The sequence below is a fragment of the Nycticebus coucang genome, chromosome 14, assembly GCF_027406575.1.
Source record: "Nycticebus coucang isolate mNycCou1 chromosome 14, mNycCou1.pri, whole genome shotgun sequence".
In the NCBI taxonomy this organism is placed as follows: domain Eukaryota; kingdom Metazoa; phylum Chordata; class Mammalia; order Primates; family Lorisidae; genus Nycticebus; species Nycticebus coucang.
In genome coordinates, this window is record NC_069793.1 from 17,189,277 (window position 1) to 17,204,998 (window position 15,722).

Here is a 15,722-nt window from a genome sequence, read left to right on the forward strand (position 1 = left end):
CATATCATTATCAATCTATTCAATCTCTTCTCTCAGCTCAGCTCCCACACTTTAGCTTTGTTGGCTTCTTTCTGGACGTTATCTCTCCCTCTGGACAGGAGCTTCTGTTGAAAGCTGGCTTCAGTTGACTATCATCCCCCACTCGCCTTTGGTCTTGTTGCATGTAAAAATTGGAATTAGGGAAAATTGCCAACCCACGATTTTAGCAGAACACAAGGCACACTGAAAAAAAAATGAACAAACAAACAAAAAAAGCAATCAGACACAGAAACAGACACACAAACAATCAAAACCAAAAACAGAAACAAACACACACACACACAAATGCGAATAGCCTGATGTAAGCACTCTCAGCAACCATAAAAGGAAGGGGAGGGCTTAGCACCCATAGCCCAGCAACCAGGGCACCAGCCACACACACCAGAGCTGATGGACTCAAACCCAGCCCAGGACCCACCAAACAACACTGACAACCACAACCCAAAAAACAGCTGGGTACAGTGGCAGGCACCTGCAGCCCCAGCCAGTTGGGAGGCTGAGGCAAGAGAACCACTCAGCCCAAGAGAGTTAGAGGGTGCCATGAGCTGTGACACCACAGAACTCCAGCAAGGGTGACATAGTGAGACTCTGTCAAAAAAAAAAAAGAAAGAAAGAAAAGACAGGGGAGCAGAGAAAAACAAACAAAAAAGTAATAATAATATTTTTAAAAATTTAATGATAATTCCTACAAGAAAGAAAAAAGAAAAAAAAACAAATGAGCAAAGAGAGAAAAAAGGCAACAAAATTATATATACACATACATATATATATATATATATATATATACATACATGGTCCATGCAGAAAGGTGCCTGTGGTGACTGCCATATACCAAATTCCAAAACAATTGCCCCTTCCTATCTGGGATCTTTCTCCTCTGAGTGTCTCTCCAGCCACCTAACTGCGGTGGTGCCACACTAGATGGCACCCAACTCTGGCTGCCTAATTCTTCTGAGGAGCCCACACTTTACCAATCTTTCCACACACTACCTAGTTTCCCCACAAACTGGAAACTGCAATCCTCCATGGTGGGGCTAGTTGCCACTTGCAACTGCAGGGCAGAACCTTTTCCTGGCAGTCTCCACAGCTCCAGATGATACTCCAAGTCCAGCAATCTGCCTTCTTGCAGCACATCCTGAACTGCCACTCCTCACCAATATTCCACACCGGGAATGATCTAGCCCACTCACTCTCACCTGTTGTTCCGCGGGAGCCAAGCTAAACATCCTTCCCATCTGCCATCATGCTCCGCCCTTCTTTTCTGATTTAAATGCCTTTTATTTCTTTGTCTTGCCTAATTACTCTGGCTAGTACTTCCAGTACTATGTTGAATGTAAGTGATCAAAGACAGGATCCTTGTCTTTTTCTGATCTTAGAGGAAAAGTATTCAGTTTTTCATCCTTAACTTTAATGTTAGCTATAGGCTTGTCTTATATGGCCCTAGTTTGTTGAGAGTATTTATCATGAAAGATTTTGTGTTTTGTTAAATGCCTTTTCTGCAGCTATTGTGATGATCATGCAATTTTAATCCTTTACATTCATAATGTGGTAAAGGAAATTAGTTTATCTGCACATGTTGAATGATCCTATATCCACGTGATCATGGTGAATGATCCTTTAAATATGCTGTTAAGTTTGTTTTTTAATTTTTTTAGGTTTTTTTTTTATTGTTGGGGATTCATTGAGGGTACACAGAACCAGGTTCATTTATTGCTTTTGTTAGATAAGGGGAAGGAGGTAGGGGGTGAGGGGTCAAGGGGTGTGGGACACAAAATCTTTTAGTTTTTAATTTTTTTTATTTTTTTTTTTTGAGACAGAGTCTCATTGTGTCACCCTTGATAGACTGCTATGGCATCACAGCTCACAGCAACCTCCAATTCTTGGGCTTAAGAGCGATTCTATTGCCTTAGCCTCCCAAGTAGCTGAGACTATAGGCACCAGCCATGATGCCCAGCTATTTTTGTTGTTGTTGTTGTTGCAGTTGTCATTGTTGTTTAGCTGGCCCAGGCCGGGTTTGAACCTCAGTGTATGTAGCTGGCATCCTACTCACTGAGCTATGGGTGCTGCCAGTTTTTAATTAAATTTTTTTTATTTTGAATTATTATGGGTACATAATGGTTGCATATCTTTATACAATACACATGATGTATTGATATAGGCATATAATGTGAATTAACCAAATCACTGTTATGGGGTATCCATTATCTCAGGTACTTAACATTTATTTTTGTTAGAAACATTCCAGTTCCACTTTTTTAGTTATTTTAAAGTACACCCTAACTTGTTATTGATTATAGTCACTTTGTTGTGCCATCAGACAGTGTTCATTTTAATTAAGTATGTCTGTAACTCCACTTTATTCCCATTCCCCACTACCCTTCTCAGTCTCTGGTAACCATCATTCTGCTCTGTCTTTATGAGATCAATTTTTAATATTTAGCTCTCACACATGAATGAGAACACACAAGATTGGTCTTTCTGTACTTTGCTTATTTCGGTTGATATAATGTTCTTCATTTCAAACCATGTTGTTTTCAAAGGCAGAATTTCACTGGTTTTTTGTGGCTATAGACTATTCCATTGTGTATATCTACCAAAATTTCATTATTCATTCATCCATTCGTGGACACTGGGTTGGTCCTTATATTGACTCTTGTGAAGACTGCCTTAATAAGCACAGGAGTGCAAATATCTTTTTGATATACTGAATTCCCACCCTTTGGACATATACCCAGTAGTGGGATCACTGCATCATCTGGTAGTTCTATTTTCAAGTTTTTTAAGAAATACTAGATTTATAAGTAGTTATCAATGTTTATAATTAAAGGTGTTGCCTATTATGAGTCTAAAAATTAGGGGAGATATACAGATTGGAAAAATAAAATTGGGGTGCTTCAGCATTTATTGGTGGGGAAAAAGAAGATTCAACTGAAGACCCTAAGAGAGATGTCAGTGGGTTAGGAGGCAAACCAGGACAGTAACCTTTCATTCATAGCTTGAATATGTAAATGAACTTAATGGGTTTCAATATGGTACTTTTGTGAAACGGTGCACCTTTTTGTGCAATTCACTGCCCATCTTCTCTTGTTCTCTTACTATTTGTTTAAAAGTCAGCTAAGTATTATTTCCCCTGGGAAGCCTTCTCTTAGTTCGATTTCTGTATCCCTACACTGTGACCTTTAGCATCTTGAGAATATTTATGGTATTTATTACATTGGTCTGTAATTTTTTGTGTGTGTGTCTATTTTTGTAATAGAGACAGAGTCTTGTTCTATCACTCAGGCTGGGTGCAGTGACCTGATGATAGATTACTGTAACTTTGAACTCCCGGGATCAAGCAATGCTCCCACCCCAGCATCCCATGTAGCTAGGACTGCAGGCACCTGTCACCACGCCCTACTAATTTTTCAAATTTTTGTAGAGACAGGGTCTTGCTATGTTGTCCTGGCTGATCTTGAACTTCTACCTTCAAGAATTCTTCCATTTTGGCCTCCCCAAATTCTGGGATTACAGGCATGAGCCTGTAATTGATCCCATCATTATGTACCGAATCACTGCGGGTAGGGAACTATGTCTTTTTCAACTTGGACATTCCGGAATCTATGACAGATTTGATATAAATAGATTCTCCATATACATTTCTAATTGAATTAATAAACTTAGAGATACATTTAAAGTTTTTTTCCATTGTTTATCGGTAAACTGTCTCTATGATCATTTTATTTTATTTATTTTTTTATTTTACTTTTTTTGAGACAGAGTCTCACTATGTCACCCTGGGTAGTGTGCTGTGGCATTACAGCTCACAGCAATCCCTAACCTCTTAGGCTTAAGCAATTTTCTTGCCTCATCCTCCCAAATAGCTGGGATTACAGACACCCGCCAAAATGCCTGCCTATGTTTTTGCTGCAGTTGTCATTGTTGTTCAGTAGGCCCGAACCGGGTTCGAACCCGCCTGCCTTAGTGTATGTGGCAGGTGCCCTAACCACTGAGCTACAGCCGCCAAGCCTGTCTCTATTATCTAAAGTGAGCACCTATAAAGAATAGGTGGAATCATTAAAAATGTAATTTACTTGGTCATCTTGGACCTCACACACAGAGCAAAAGTGCAGAAAGTACTGTGTTACGTTGTTGCTCCTCCACATTCTGACCAAGGTGGGCTACCTGCTCCTTCTATGGCTGTGGTTGTCAGTAAGATCCTGGGTTTGCCGACTGACTTTATTCTTGTATTTTTTCATCCATGGATGTCATTTATTCCTTGTTCTTTTTTCCCAAAAGTTTGATTTCAGACACATCCTTTCTGAAAAACACCCTATCTTTCTAATTTTGTATGAGTCAGCACCTAGGTCTTTATAGAGCCCTGTTTTGGCAGGTTGAGGTCTTGTATAGGTAACAGCCTTTGACCATTGTGTGGCTCTTTATAAGCCCTTGTGTTATTTGATTATCATGAGACAGTGGGTATACGTTGTATTGCTGACAGTGCCCTGTTTTGGAGGATTTCTGCACTCAGTAATTCAACTTGGCACTATGTATGGGCTTCCATTTGGTGGCCCCAATGTCACTGATCATTTTGTATGTGACATGTATCCCTTATTGAAACTTGTCTGTGCTTACACACCTAACAGATTTGACTATTTTGCATATCATCATTTATTTTTATTTTTATTTATTTATTTATTTATTTACTGTGGGGGATGTATTGAGGGTACAAGAAAAGAGGTTACTCTGATTGCATTTGTTATGTAAAGTCCCTCTTACAATTGTGTCTTGCCTCAAAAGGTGTGTCACACACCGAGACCCCACCCCCTCCCTCCTTCCCTCTCTCTGTTCTTCCTTTCCCCCACCCCCAACGTGTACTAGGCCATTAATTGTCCTCATATAAAAATTGAATACATAGGATTCATGCTTCTCAATTCTTGTGATGCTTTACTAAAAATAATGTGTTCCACTTCCATCCAGGTTAATACAAAGGCTGTAAAGTCTCCATCTTTTTTAATGGCTGAATAGTATTCCATGATATATATATACCACAGCTTGTTAATCCATTCCTGGGTTGGTGGACTTTTAGGTTGTTTCCACATTTTGGCGATTGTAAATTGAGCTGCAATAAACAGTCTAGTGCAAGAGTACTTATGATAAAGGATTTTTTTCCTTCTGGGTAGATGCCCCGTAATGGGATTGCATGATCAAATGGGAGGTCTAGCTTGAGCTCTTTGACGGTTCTCCATACTTGCAGACCCAGCAGCAGTGTAAAAGTGTTACTTTCTCCCCACATCCATGTCAGCATCTGCAGTTTTGAAATTTTTGTGATGTCAGCCAGCCACTCTTGCTGATGTTAGATGGTATCTCAGGGTGGTTTTGATTTGCATTTCTATAATAATTAGGGTTGATGAGCATTTTTCATATGTTTGCTAGCCATTCATCTGTCTTCTTTAGAGAAGGTTCTAATCACCTGTCTTCCCCATTGATATCATCATTTAAAAAAAGAGAGTTTTATGTATTTCATTTCTTCCCAGACTTGACTTTTCCATTTTGATGATTTGACCTCCAGCTGTCCTTTTGCAATTTCCCCCCAAAGGGTGCAGTTCTATCAATCCTGTTATAGATAGTTACTACCCTTTTGGCATCTCTGGAGATGCAGAGTCTACCTACAGAATTATGATAAAGGTCCCAATGAATTTAATTAGACAAGAATTGCTCTTGGAGATGCACCAATTGAATGACTCAACAGTATACACTGTAGTTCAAATGTAGATAAAGTTTCCACAGACTTTTGCCCTTACCTCAGAGAGGTGTTTGTCTATACCAGTATCCACATGGTTAGCTTTTTTAGGAAGTGAAGTGATAGACTTCAAACGTAATAATACAAGGATTAAAGTAGTTCTCCATCCTCAGACTACCTCATCACAAAAATTCAACTATGCTGTATGCAGACAGGTTAGTATAATTGATTGAAAATTAAAATGTTGTAAAGTCTATTTCATTATTTAATTTTTATTTGTATAAAACACAAACTGAAAATATTATATTAATTCACAGTACTCTGTCCCATAAAGATGATTTTTTCTTTAACCGCAAAATGCTTATTTAATCCATTCATCCTTTGATAGGTATAATAATCATGGGAGTGTGATATCTCTTAGATATACTGATTTCCTTTCTTACCCAACAGTGGGATTGCAGAATCATATGATAATTTTAGTTTGGGGGGGTTTTTTGAGGAATTTCCACCTGTTTTCCATAGTGTCTGCACTAATTTACGTTCCCACCATGTATGAACATTCCCCTTTCTACACACTTGCCAGCAGTTGTTATTTTCTGTATTTTTTTTTGTTGGTATTTTAAATGCTAGTTTACTACTAAGACACCAATTCAATGGTGTGCAGTAAAACACATAAGTCTAATATTAAACCATAGTGTATGGGTTGAGTGTAAAGCAGAGCACCATGTGCCTTTAAAACTGATCAATTTTACACAGCAGATGTTTTCCTCATACCTTGTTTTCTGTATTTTTGATAATCGCCATTTGAATTGGAGTGAGATGATACCCTGTCATCTGCAGAAACGTGGAGGGAACTATAAAACATTATGTTAAGTGAAATAAGCCAGGCACAGAAAGACGCATATCACATCGTCTCACATGTAGTAGTAAAAAATTGATCTCACGGAGGTCGTGAGTAGAATTGTGGTGCCCAGAGGCTGGGTAAGGTAGTAGGAAGGGAGGATGAAAAGAAGTTTCTTAATGGGTTAAAAAATATGTATATATAATATAGGTAGAAAGAATAAGACCTGGTGTTTGGTAGCACAATACTGCTACTATAGTTATTAATTTTTTTTTTATTTTATTGTTGGGGATTCATTGAGGGTACAATAAGCCAGGTTACTCTGATTGCAATTGTTAGGTAAAGTCCCTCTTGCAATCATGTCTTGCCCCCATAAAGTGTGACACACACCAAGGCCCCACCCCCCCGTCCCTCTTTCTTCTTTCCCCCCCATAACCTTAATTGTCATTAATTGTCCTCATGAAATGATGAATGTTTGAGGTGATGGATATTTTAGTTACCCAGATTTGACCATTCTACATTGCATGCTTATTCAAAATATCACATGTGCCCCTTAAATATATGCAACTATTATCTATCCATCAAAATAAAAAAATAAATAAATATTTATTTAACATTTGTTTGTTATTAGGACTAATTTTGCCAACAATGAAGGTTTGGGATGTGTTTGTTCCTAACCAGATTCAGACTTCATTAGGTTATGTTTATGACATTCTGCTGATAATCCCAGCAATTTAAAAGGTAACTTTTTTTCCTGACTGAATCAGATTTCCTTCAAGCATGGAAAGAGTTGGACACATGGGAATATTTCAAGGCCCAGTGATGGTGCATAAGTTATTTTGCCCTCTGTGTTCACAGAGATGGTGACAGTGTATACAGCTGTGATCTCTCAGGACAAAGAGGAGGTATAGTATCACAATCCGACCTTGGACTGAATGATTGACCCCTTGTGCAGATAACCCACGCAGTTTATACATAATATTCTCAACTCAGGCTTTACACTATGCAGTCGTACATTGGTGGTGTGGGAATTCAGAGTCTTTTAAAAGTTCTTCTAAGTGATTCTGATAGTAAGCCACATTACCAGTCCTTTGTGATTGGCAAAATATATGTGAAATACTCAATGCTGTAATAGTCTTTTTGGTATTTTAAGATTATAAAAATCCAGAATAAATGTACTTTTAAATATCAGTGTTCTTAGAAACTAATTTCAAGCATTCACTATTTGGCGGCTATTTTAAAAGAGAGCTGGGTTACTGAATATTGATATGATATCGTTTTTTCTTGGTGTGTGTGTGAAGACTTCTTTCCCTCTTGTTTCCCCCACCCCACTTCTGGCAGGTGTCTGCCTCCCACATTTTCATTGTTTCACATACAACCTCTTTCCTCTCCCTGCCTCATAGGCATAAATGTAAACCGTGCTCACAACACCAACATGTAAAATCCTCAATATTTTCCCATGTTCATATAATCATATACAAGCATATATAAATGGATGCATGTATGGTATTTTTTTCATTTTATAATAATATCACATTATACATAATTTTATGCTTATTTATTACTCAACAGTACCTATGGGGATTTCTCTAACAGTACGGCATAACTGTAATTCTTTAAATGGCTTTAGTCCATTTAATAGAGTTTGAATTCTATTGAATCATTTCTCTATTGGTTAGCATTTACTCTAATCTTTTTTTATTTTGTTCTTTCTTATTTAATGCCATATTAATAATGCCACAAAAAAAAAACCTTGTGTACTGGGGCTTTAATGTCTATGGGATAGATTCTAAAGAATGATTTTCCTGTGTGGAAAAGTATTTTTACTTTCAGTAGAGATTGCTAAATTATGTTCCCAAAATATAAAATTCCCAAGTTCACTATCAGTGTAAGCAAATGCCCTTTTATTCTTACCAGTCACAGCTGTTATCATTTTTAAAACTTTTTTGTTCGTCTGATGAATACGAAGTGATATTTTAAAATTTTCCACAAAGAAAAAAATAGTGATTTTGTTTTTTACTTTGAATTTTTCTGTTTATGGGTGAACTTTAGCATCCTGTCATATTCTTTTTGGCATTTGGATGTACTTTTCCTTTAATTGCTGGTTTATATCATTTGTCCATTTTGTTATTGTTTTGTTCATTGATTGCTCACAGCTTTTTGTATATTTTCAATATTAACTCTGTGTATGTCTTCTGTAAAGTAAATCTTTTCTTGAGACTACTGTTGTCTATTGATTTTATGATATCCTTTCCTAAATTTAAAAAAAAATTGAAATTCTCAAATATGTTTATCTGGAATTTCAATGATTACTCAAGAAAGTTTTTCCACCATACAATGTAAAGGGTCATTTCTTTTACTAATTTGAAAGTAAATATATAATAAATCTTACTTATTTTTACATTAAATATTTAACCCATTTTAATTTTATTTTTATTTATGGGATTAGCTATGTGTTCAATTTTCTTAGTGTCCTGATAGAAGTCTAATTGTGGCAGACTCATGTATTTGATCATTTGTCCTTTTCCACACCTGCCTCCGTTTACTTATTTCTTTCTCCATTCGTCTAAGATGGCTGAGGTTGGGAACCATGATTTAATCAGCACTGTAGTCTTATAATCTCAGACAATTCTGCAACATGATAAATCATGATGCCTATTGTTGAATGAATAAACAAATTATCCTAAAGTTTTGTGAAGTTATTATTGATAATCATATTTGCAGGTAATTTTTCCCTGAACACTGAAATAAGGACGTCCTATGGAACAAAGGAACGTGACTGAGTTTGTCCTCTTAGGACTCACTGAGAACCTCGAGGGCCAGAAAATATTGTTTGTTGTGTTCTTGCTCATCTACACTGTAACAGTGGCAGGCAACCTGCTCATTGTCGTGACCGTGGTGGTCAGCCCAACCTTGGATGCCCCTTTGTACTTCTTCCTTGGCAACTTGTCATTTATGGATGGCGTTTATTCCTCCACAGTGACCCCAAACATGATTATAGACTTACTCTATGAGAAGAAAACCATTTCCTTCCAAGCTTGCATGGCCCAGCTTTTTGTAGGACACTTACTTGGTGGTGCTGAGATTTTGCTCCTGGTTGCCATGGCCTATGACCGGTATGTGGCCATCTGCAAACCCCTGCATTACTTAACCGTCATGAACCAACGGGCATGTGTCCTGCTACTGCTGTTAGCCTGGTTTGGAGGTTTTGTACACACTGTAGTTCACCTTCTCTGTGTTTATAACCTTCCCTTCTGTGGCCCCAATGTCATCGACCACTTCATCTGTGACATGTACCCCTTACTAAAGCTTGCCTGCACTGACACCTATGTCATTGGCCTCACTGTGGCTGCCAATGATGGAGCCATCTGTGTGGTCATCTTTACGCTCTTACTCATCTCCTACGGGGTCATTCTGTACTCGCTGAAGAATCTTAGCCAGGAGGGGAGACGTAAAGCCTTGTCCACCTGTGGCTCCCACATCACTGTGGTGGTCCTCTTCTTTGTCCCTTGTATTTTTATGTATGTGAGACCCCCTTCTACTTTACCCATTGATAAATTTTTGAGTGTGTTTTACACAGTAATCACCCCTATGTTGAACCCCCTAATCTATACTCTGAGAAATGCAGAGATGAAAAATGCCATGAAGAAACTTTGGATCGGATAAAGAAAATGAAATAACAAAGGAATGTATCACTTATTTTCTTTTTTTTTATAAATTAAAATTTGTATTCTGAAGTATTCACATACAATTGTAAGAAATAATATAGAGATCCCATAGACACTTAACCCAGTTTCCCTCAGTTATAACATCTTAAAAAACCATACTACAATATCACAACCAGGATATTAACATGGTATCACCTATTTTCAATGAAGAGTTGGACCCTCCAGGAAAGCCATGTGTGATTATTTAACTATAGTAAATTTTTTCCCAGATTTAATAACTTGTATGCAATGAAAAATATTGATTGTGTGAATACTTCCAATGATAAAAATATATTTTTAAGATTTTCATAATTTTTTAGGAAAATATATGTTTATTTTGGGGGTGGAACTATAAAGATTTATAGAGAGACTATGAATTTATGTGCTATATTTGACACTGTAAATTTATTTTAGTTAATAGAAGATGTTCTCATGCTTCTCTCTTAAAGCTAGTTCTTTTTCAGAATCTGCAGTGCTTCCAGATTTCAGAAGCATAAAATAAGAAATGAAACATAAAGGTTTAGTTCACTCTTCCTCACATAAAAGCAGAGCATATTAATACTTAAAGTATATATTTTATTTTGTATTTGTAAGATACATGGTATTTTAATATAGAATTTTGCTCATATACATGGTATTTTAATATGGAATTTTGTTAATACTTCTGAACATATTAAGGTGGAAGAGGAATAATGCTTCAGAGTTTTAATATTAATCATAAGGAGGCTAAGTATACAAAAAGAATCTGAGTGAACAAGGAAGATATGCAGAAAAAAGAACCAAATAGAACTTACTTTTCCAATTGGAAAATTGGAAAATCACTAGTTCTTCAAGACGGGCAGCTTTGTTTTGTGCCATATTTTCCAGAGGTGATCCATTCATCTTCCCAGGTAGTTTAAAATATCACGTGATGCCTCTATTTATTTTTCAATACCCCATCTCATGGCCTTCTAAAAAAGAGCCAGGCCCTCCCTTTCATTCATTGAATTAGCAAAGTCCATTATCCACGAGCTTCAAACATTCAATGCAGAGCTTGGCACCAGGTAATTTGGAAAATATCCTTATGAAGAAAAATGTTGGTTATATATGTTGTTTTAATTCTTACCGTCTTTATTAATGTATTTCAGATCACTATGTAATAAAGAGACATTTTGTTTTATTTGACAGAAATCTTTTTTTTATTTATTTATTTTTATTAAACCATAGCTGTATACATTAGTATGATCGTGGGGCACCATACACCAGGGAAGAGGTCTTGTTCCCTACAGCCGTGGCCCCTCACAAATCCAGACTAAGGAAGGAAGCAATAACAATGAGCTCTCTGACTACATGTTCTCTACCAGATTAGGGGTGGATAGTGTTTTATTTCAAGCCTGATTCAGAGAGAAATTTTCACAAAGATTTAAATAAAGATTTCTGTCATAAGAAATCTTTCCTGGTAAATCACACTGTGTGAGTAACTTTGTATTATTATTTTTATCCCTATTAGTATCACATGGAGATTTCTTGTATCATTTCAAGTTCTTCCCAAACATAACACTATAAATAGTATCAAACATTTGATTGTACCAGAGTTTACATAACTAAGTTCTTCACTTTGGTACATTTTAAAATTTCTAGTTATTTTAATAATAGATGGTTTCAGTTAATCATTGTTTATGTTCATTGTTCTGTAAATTCCCTGAAGTCAGAAATGTTACTTACTTGTCTTTGTGACCTCTGTTCTTTGTACAACTTCTGGGATATAAAATCCACTTCATATACTCTGTCAATTACTGTGTTCTTGAATTCTTGATTTATTACAGTCAGAATTTTTGCTGATGAATTTTGATGAACTCTATATTGAATATACATGTTTATACCACTCTTCTTTGATGTTTGCTATTTATATCTACCTTGTTATGGGATTTATGTTATGATCATCTTTTACTTTCTAATTTCTTCTATCATATCACACTTTGTAAAATTCCATTTCTCTCTGGTGACTTTATAAATTTTAACATTTTTTAAAATAACTTTTCAAAAAAATTGTTTTCCGCCCAGTGATAATTGTTTTTATTTGTGATTAGAAAATATGTAAGTCTATTTTCCCAAATAGGTAAAATAATCTGCCAATTTAATTTATTAATTTTTAATTATTTTTAGTAATAATTTAAAATTTCTTCTTTTTATATATCAATTTATTTTTTTACAGCTAGAAGCTTCAATCTTTGGTCATATTTTCTGTTTCTATTCCTTCCTTCTTTCCTCCCTCCCTCTCTCCCTCACTCCCTGCCTTCATTCTTCCTCTTTTTCTTTCTTAATTAGGGATAGTATCCCCTAATTATTCACCTTTTTCAAAAGTTTCTTGCAGTTCCTAACTATGTATTCTTTCTGATAAACCTTAGAGCTATTTTTTAAGTTTGAAAACTTTGCATAATGTGATGTTTAGAATTTCATGAGCAAATTTATTTTGACAAAAATGGTATAATATAATGTACAGTTTTTCCATCTACAATAAATACATCTATTGTGAAGGTTTGATAACTCTCAATCAAATTTGTAACCATCTTCAGAGGGTCTATATACATCTTGGTTTTTGACTTTTCATTTATGGAGGCTCCAAGGCAACTTCACTCATATAACTGATACTGTGGCAGGAATGGCTAGAAAGCCCGTCTCTTTTAGATCCTTTTCTTCTCCATCTGGACACAGGATTATGTAGACAAGACCTTTCCAGTGAAGTTGTCAGATCTCAGAGTGGGGAGGCAGGATTTAAAGCTCCCAAGACAATCAGGACCATTGCATCAATTTGAAGTCCGCGATCTCAACTAAAATCAGACTCAGTGAGGCTGGAGCCCCTTGGTGCAGTTCCTATCACATAACTCCTTCATCGTGGTTTTTCTCTATTTAGGAGCTATGACCTCGATATAGGCTGTTTCTTCCCCAGGCCCAGCATACAATGGAGGAAGGGAGACAGATAATGAAAACAGACCCTCCTGTTCGCGAGGGAAGGCTGTGGTGCTATCTTGAGGGCGATTCCCTTAAACACCCCGTAGAATTTCCACCCTTTTATTGGCATTCACTCCATTATACAAGCACCACACCCACAGATATCTTTACTCTAGCCCTTCTCAGGATAGGACTAAAAGTCTGTGGGACTTAAGAGTCTCACAAATATTTTTGTCCAGTTGAGAGTGTTTATGAGACACATTCTTAAATCTTTCCGAAGTCTTGAGAAAGGATCTTCCATCCACAACTTTGAGATGGTATTTCTTCTGATAGCATTTCTTACTTTGAGAGTCTCTTTCTCTTTGGAGAGGCTGGGAATGAGAATCAGTTTTACTTTTGAAAAAAAAATCAAATTATGGCTCTTTTATTAATATGTTCTTTTCTAAATTCTGCCTGGAGACTTAAATGATACTCTTTTAACTCATCTTTCTCCTCCTATACATTATCACTCCAGACATAGTTGTAAGAAACATTTGGAAATCTTGGCTGGATCCTGTTCTTAAGCATGTTTTCTATTTTCTGCATTACTGCAGGTGTCAGTATTGATAAGCTTTGCCATCACCGAATAACATAGGTTACTTTTTTGTTCTCTCCAAGGACAATTTCTCCCATCTCTTCAGCCTTGACTTACAGTGTCCTTGAGATCCGCCCAGCTGCCATACATCTTCTGCTACTAAAGCCAATGCCACATCCTTTACGTTTTCGTTTTGGAAGCACCACACTGAGTGGTTCCACTTTTTATTCAGCTTGTCTCTTGCTACCTGGTGCAACAGTGCACCTGTTTTGTGACTTAACCACTGTTTGATTTTACCTCAAAATTTTGTGGGCCAGGAATTCAGGCAGTGGGCCAGCTGGGTATTATTTCTTCTGTTTCATGTGGCATGGACTGACGTCGCTCTATTATTTACCTAATGACTGGGTTGTCTGTAGGGTCCAGAACATCTCAATTCACATTTATAATACCTTAAGTGTGATGACCAGAAGAGATCCCCTGGGTCCCTCATCCTGTCCATTTAGATGAAGGACCACAGGTCTCTCCTGTAGGATAGTCAGTCTTCTTACATGTTGCTAATATTTAGTATTATACTAAATGAAAGTAGATATAAATATAATATAAACATCAATTATAATAAATAAATATAATAGTATTTAGTATTATATTTATTATCTACTTTTATTTATTTCCTTTTTCTTTAATTTATTCTTCTGTTCTAGCTTCTTATGATAAAATCTCAAATAGCTGCTTTTAAATATTTATTTTTCATATAAGTTTCTAAAGCTATAAATTTCCCTCCCAATACTATTTTGGTGGCATCTCATACATTTTGATATATTCTTTTTACTGTTTAGTTCTAAATATTTGCTTATGTCCATTATTATTTCTTTTTATTTTCTTTTCTTCAGACAGAGTCTCACTTTGTCACCCCCGATTGAGTGCCCTAGCATCATAGTTCACAGCAACCTCAAAATCTTAGGCTCAAGTGATTCTCTTACCTCAGCCTCTCGAGTATCTTGGACTCTAGGTGCCCACCACAACGTCCAGTTATTTTTAGAGATCGGTGTCTTGTTCTTGCTCAGGCTGGTCTTGAACTCCTGAGCTCAATCAATCCACCTCCGTCAGCCTCCCAGAATGCTCAGATTATAGGTGTGAGCCACCATGCCCAGCCCTATAATGATTTCTTGATTCATATGTTACTTTCATATGTTAGTAATGTTTATTACTAAGTTTCCCAGTATTTGGAGAGTTTTCTAGACAGCCATATTGGCTGTTTATTTCTGCATAACAGATTACTCCAAAACTTAGTGGCTCAAAACAATAGGCACTCATGATGCTTCTGCTGGTTGAGAAAAGACATGGTTTTACAGGTTCCTGTGCTCCAGGGTCTCTCACAGGCTGTAATCCAGGTGTTTGTTGGGACCATAGTGTCACAGGATGGTTTGGCTGGGGAGGGATCGACTTCTAAGCTTGACAGGGTTCAGTTTCTCAATATAAATCAAATATCTTTTGAAAGTTTAATTCTAATTGCATACCACAGCACTTTGAAATTGTTTTTTACATTTCATTGTCACAATATAAACACCTAAATATGCTATTATTCATTTTGCTTTAGATAATTAACTTTTAAAAAGCATTGAGGAAAAGACAAATGATCTCTCCTCCTTATATATCATTTCAACTTTCTTCATTCTTTTATAAAAATCCTGATTTTCATATAATAATTGTTTTCTTCACATAAAGAACTCCTCTTTGCATTTATTATAACAGGTCTGCTGGCTGTTTCTTTCCTCCTCCTCTGAAATACATGGATGATCATTGAATTGTTGGCAATACCATCAGCTATTAAAAAAAAAAAAATAGCTGAAAGACTGAAAAGTGAACAGCAATTTCAAAAGCTTTCCAGTGCAGAGGTGTGGAAATAGA

General features: G+C 36.4%; 1 protein-coding gene across 1 annotated transcript; it reads left to right on the forward strand.

The window, feature by feature from the left end:
* The first annotated feature begins 9,362 nt into the window (after positions 1-9,362).
* Positions 9,363-14,321, forward strand: LOC128564352 (olfactory receptor 4A47-like). The gene is made up of 2 exons (XM_053559851.1): positions 9,363-10,259; positions 14,280-14,321. Exons 1-2 carry the CDS (start codon positions 9,363-9,365, stop codon positions 14,319-14,321), a joined length of 939 nt encoding a protein of 312 aa, XP_053415826.1.
* Positions 14,322-15,722: the final 1,401 nt, after the last annotated feature.

Bases quoted from the DNA above. Each gene is read 5' to 3' on its own strand.
- LOC128564352 (XM_053559851.1), top strand. From the start codon at position 9,363: ATGGAACAAAGGAACGTGACTGAGTTTGTCCTCTTAGGACTCACTGAG. The intron at 10,260-14,279 runs ATCGGATAAAGA...AGTGTGATGACC, and splicing joins ATGCCATGAAGAAACTTTGG to AGAAGAGATCCCCTGGGTCC.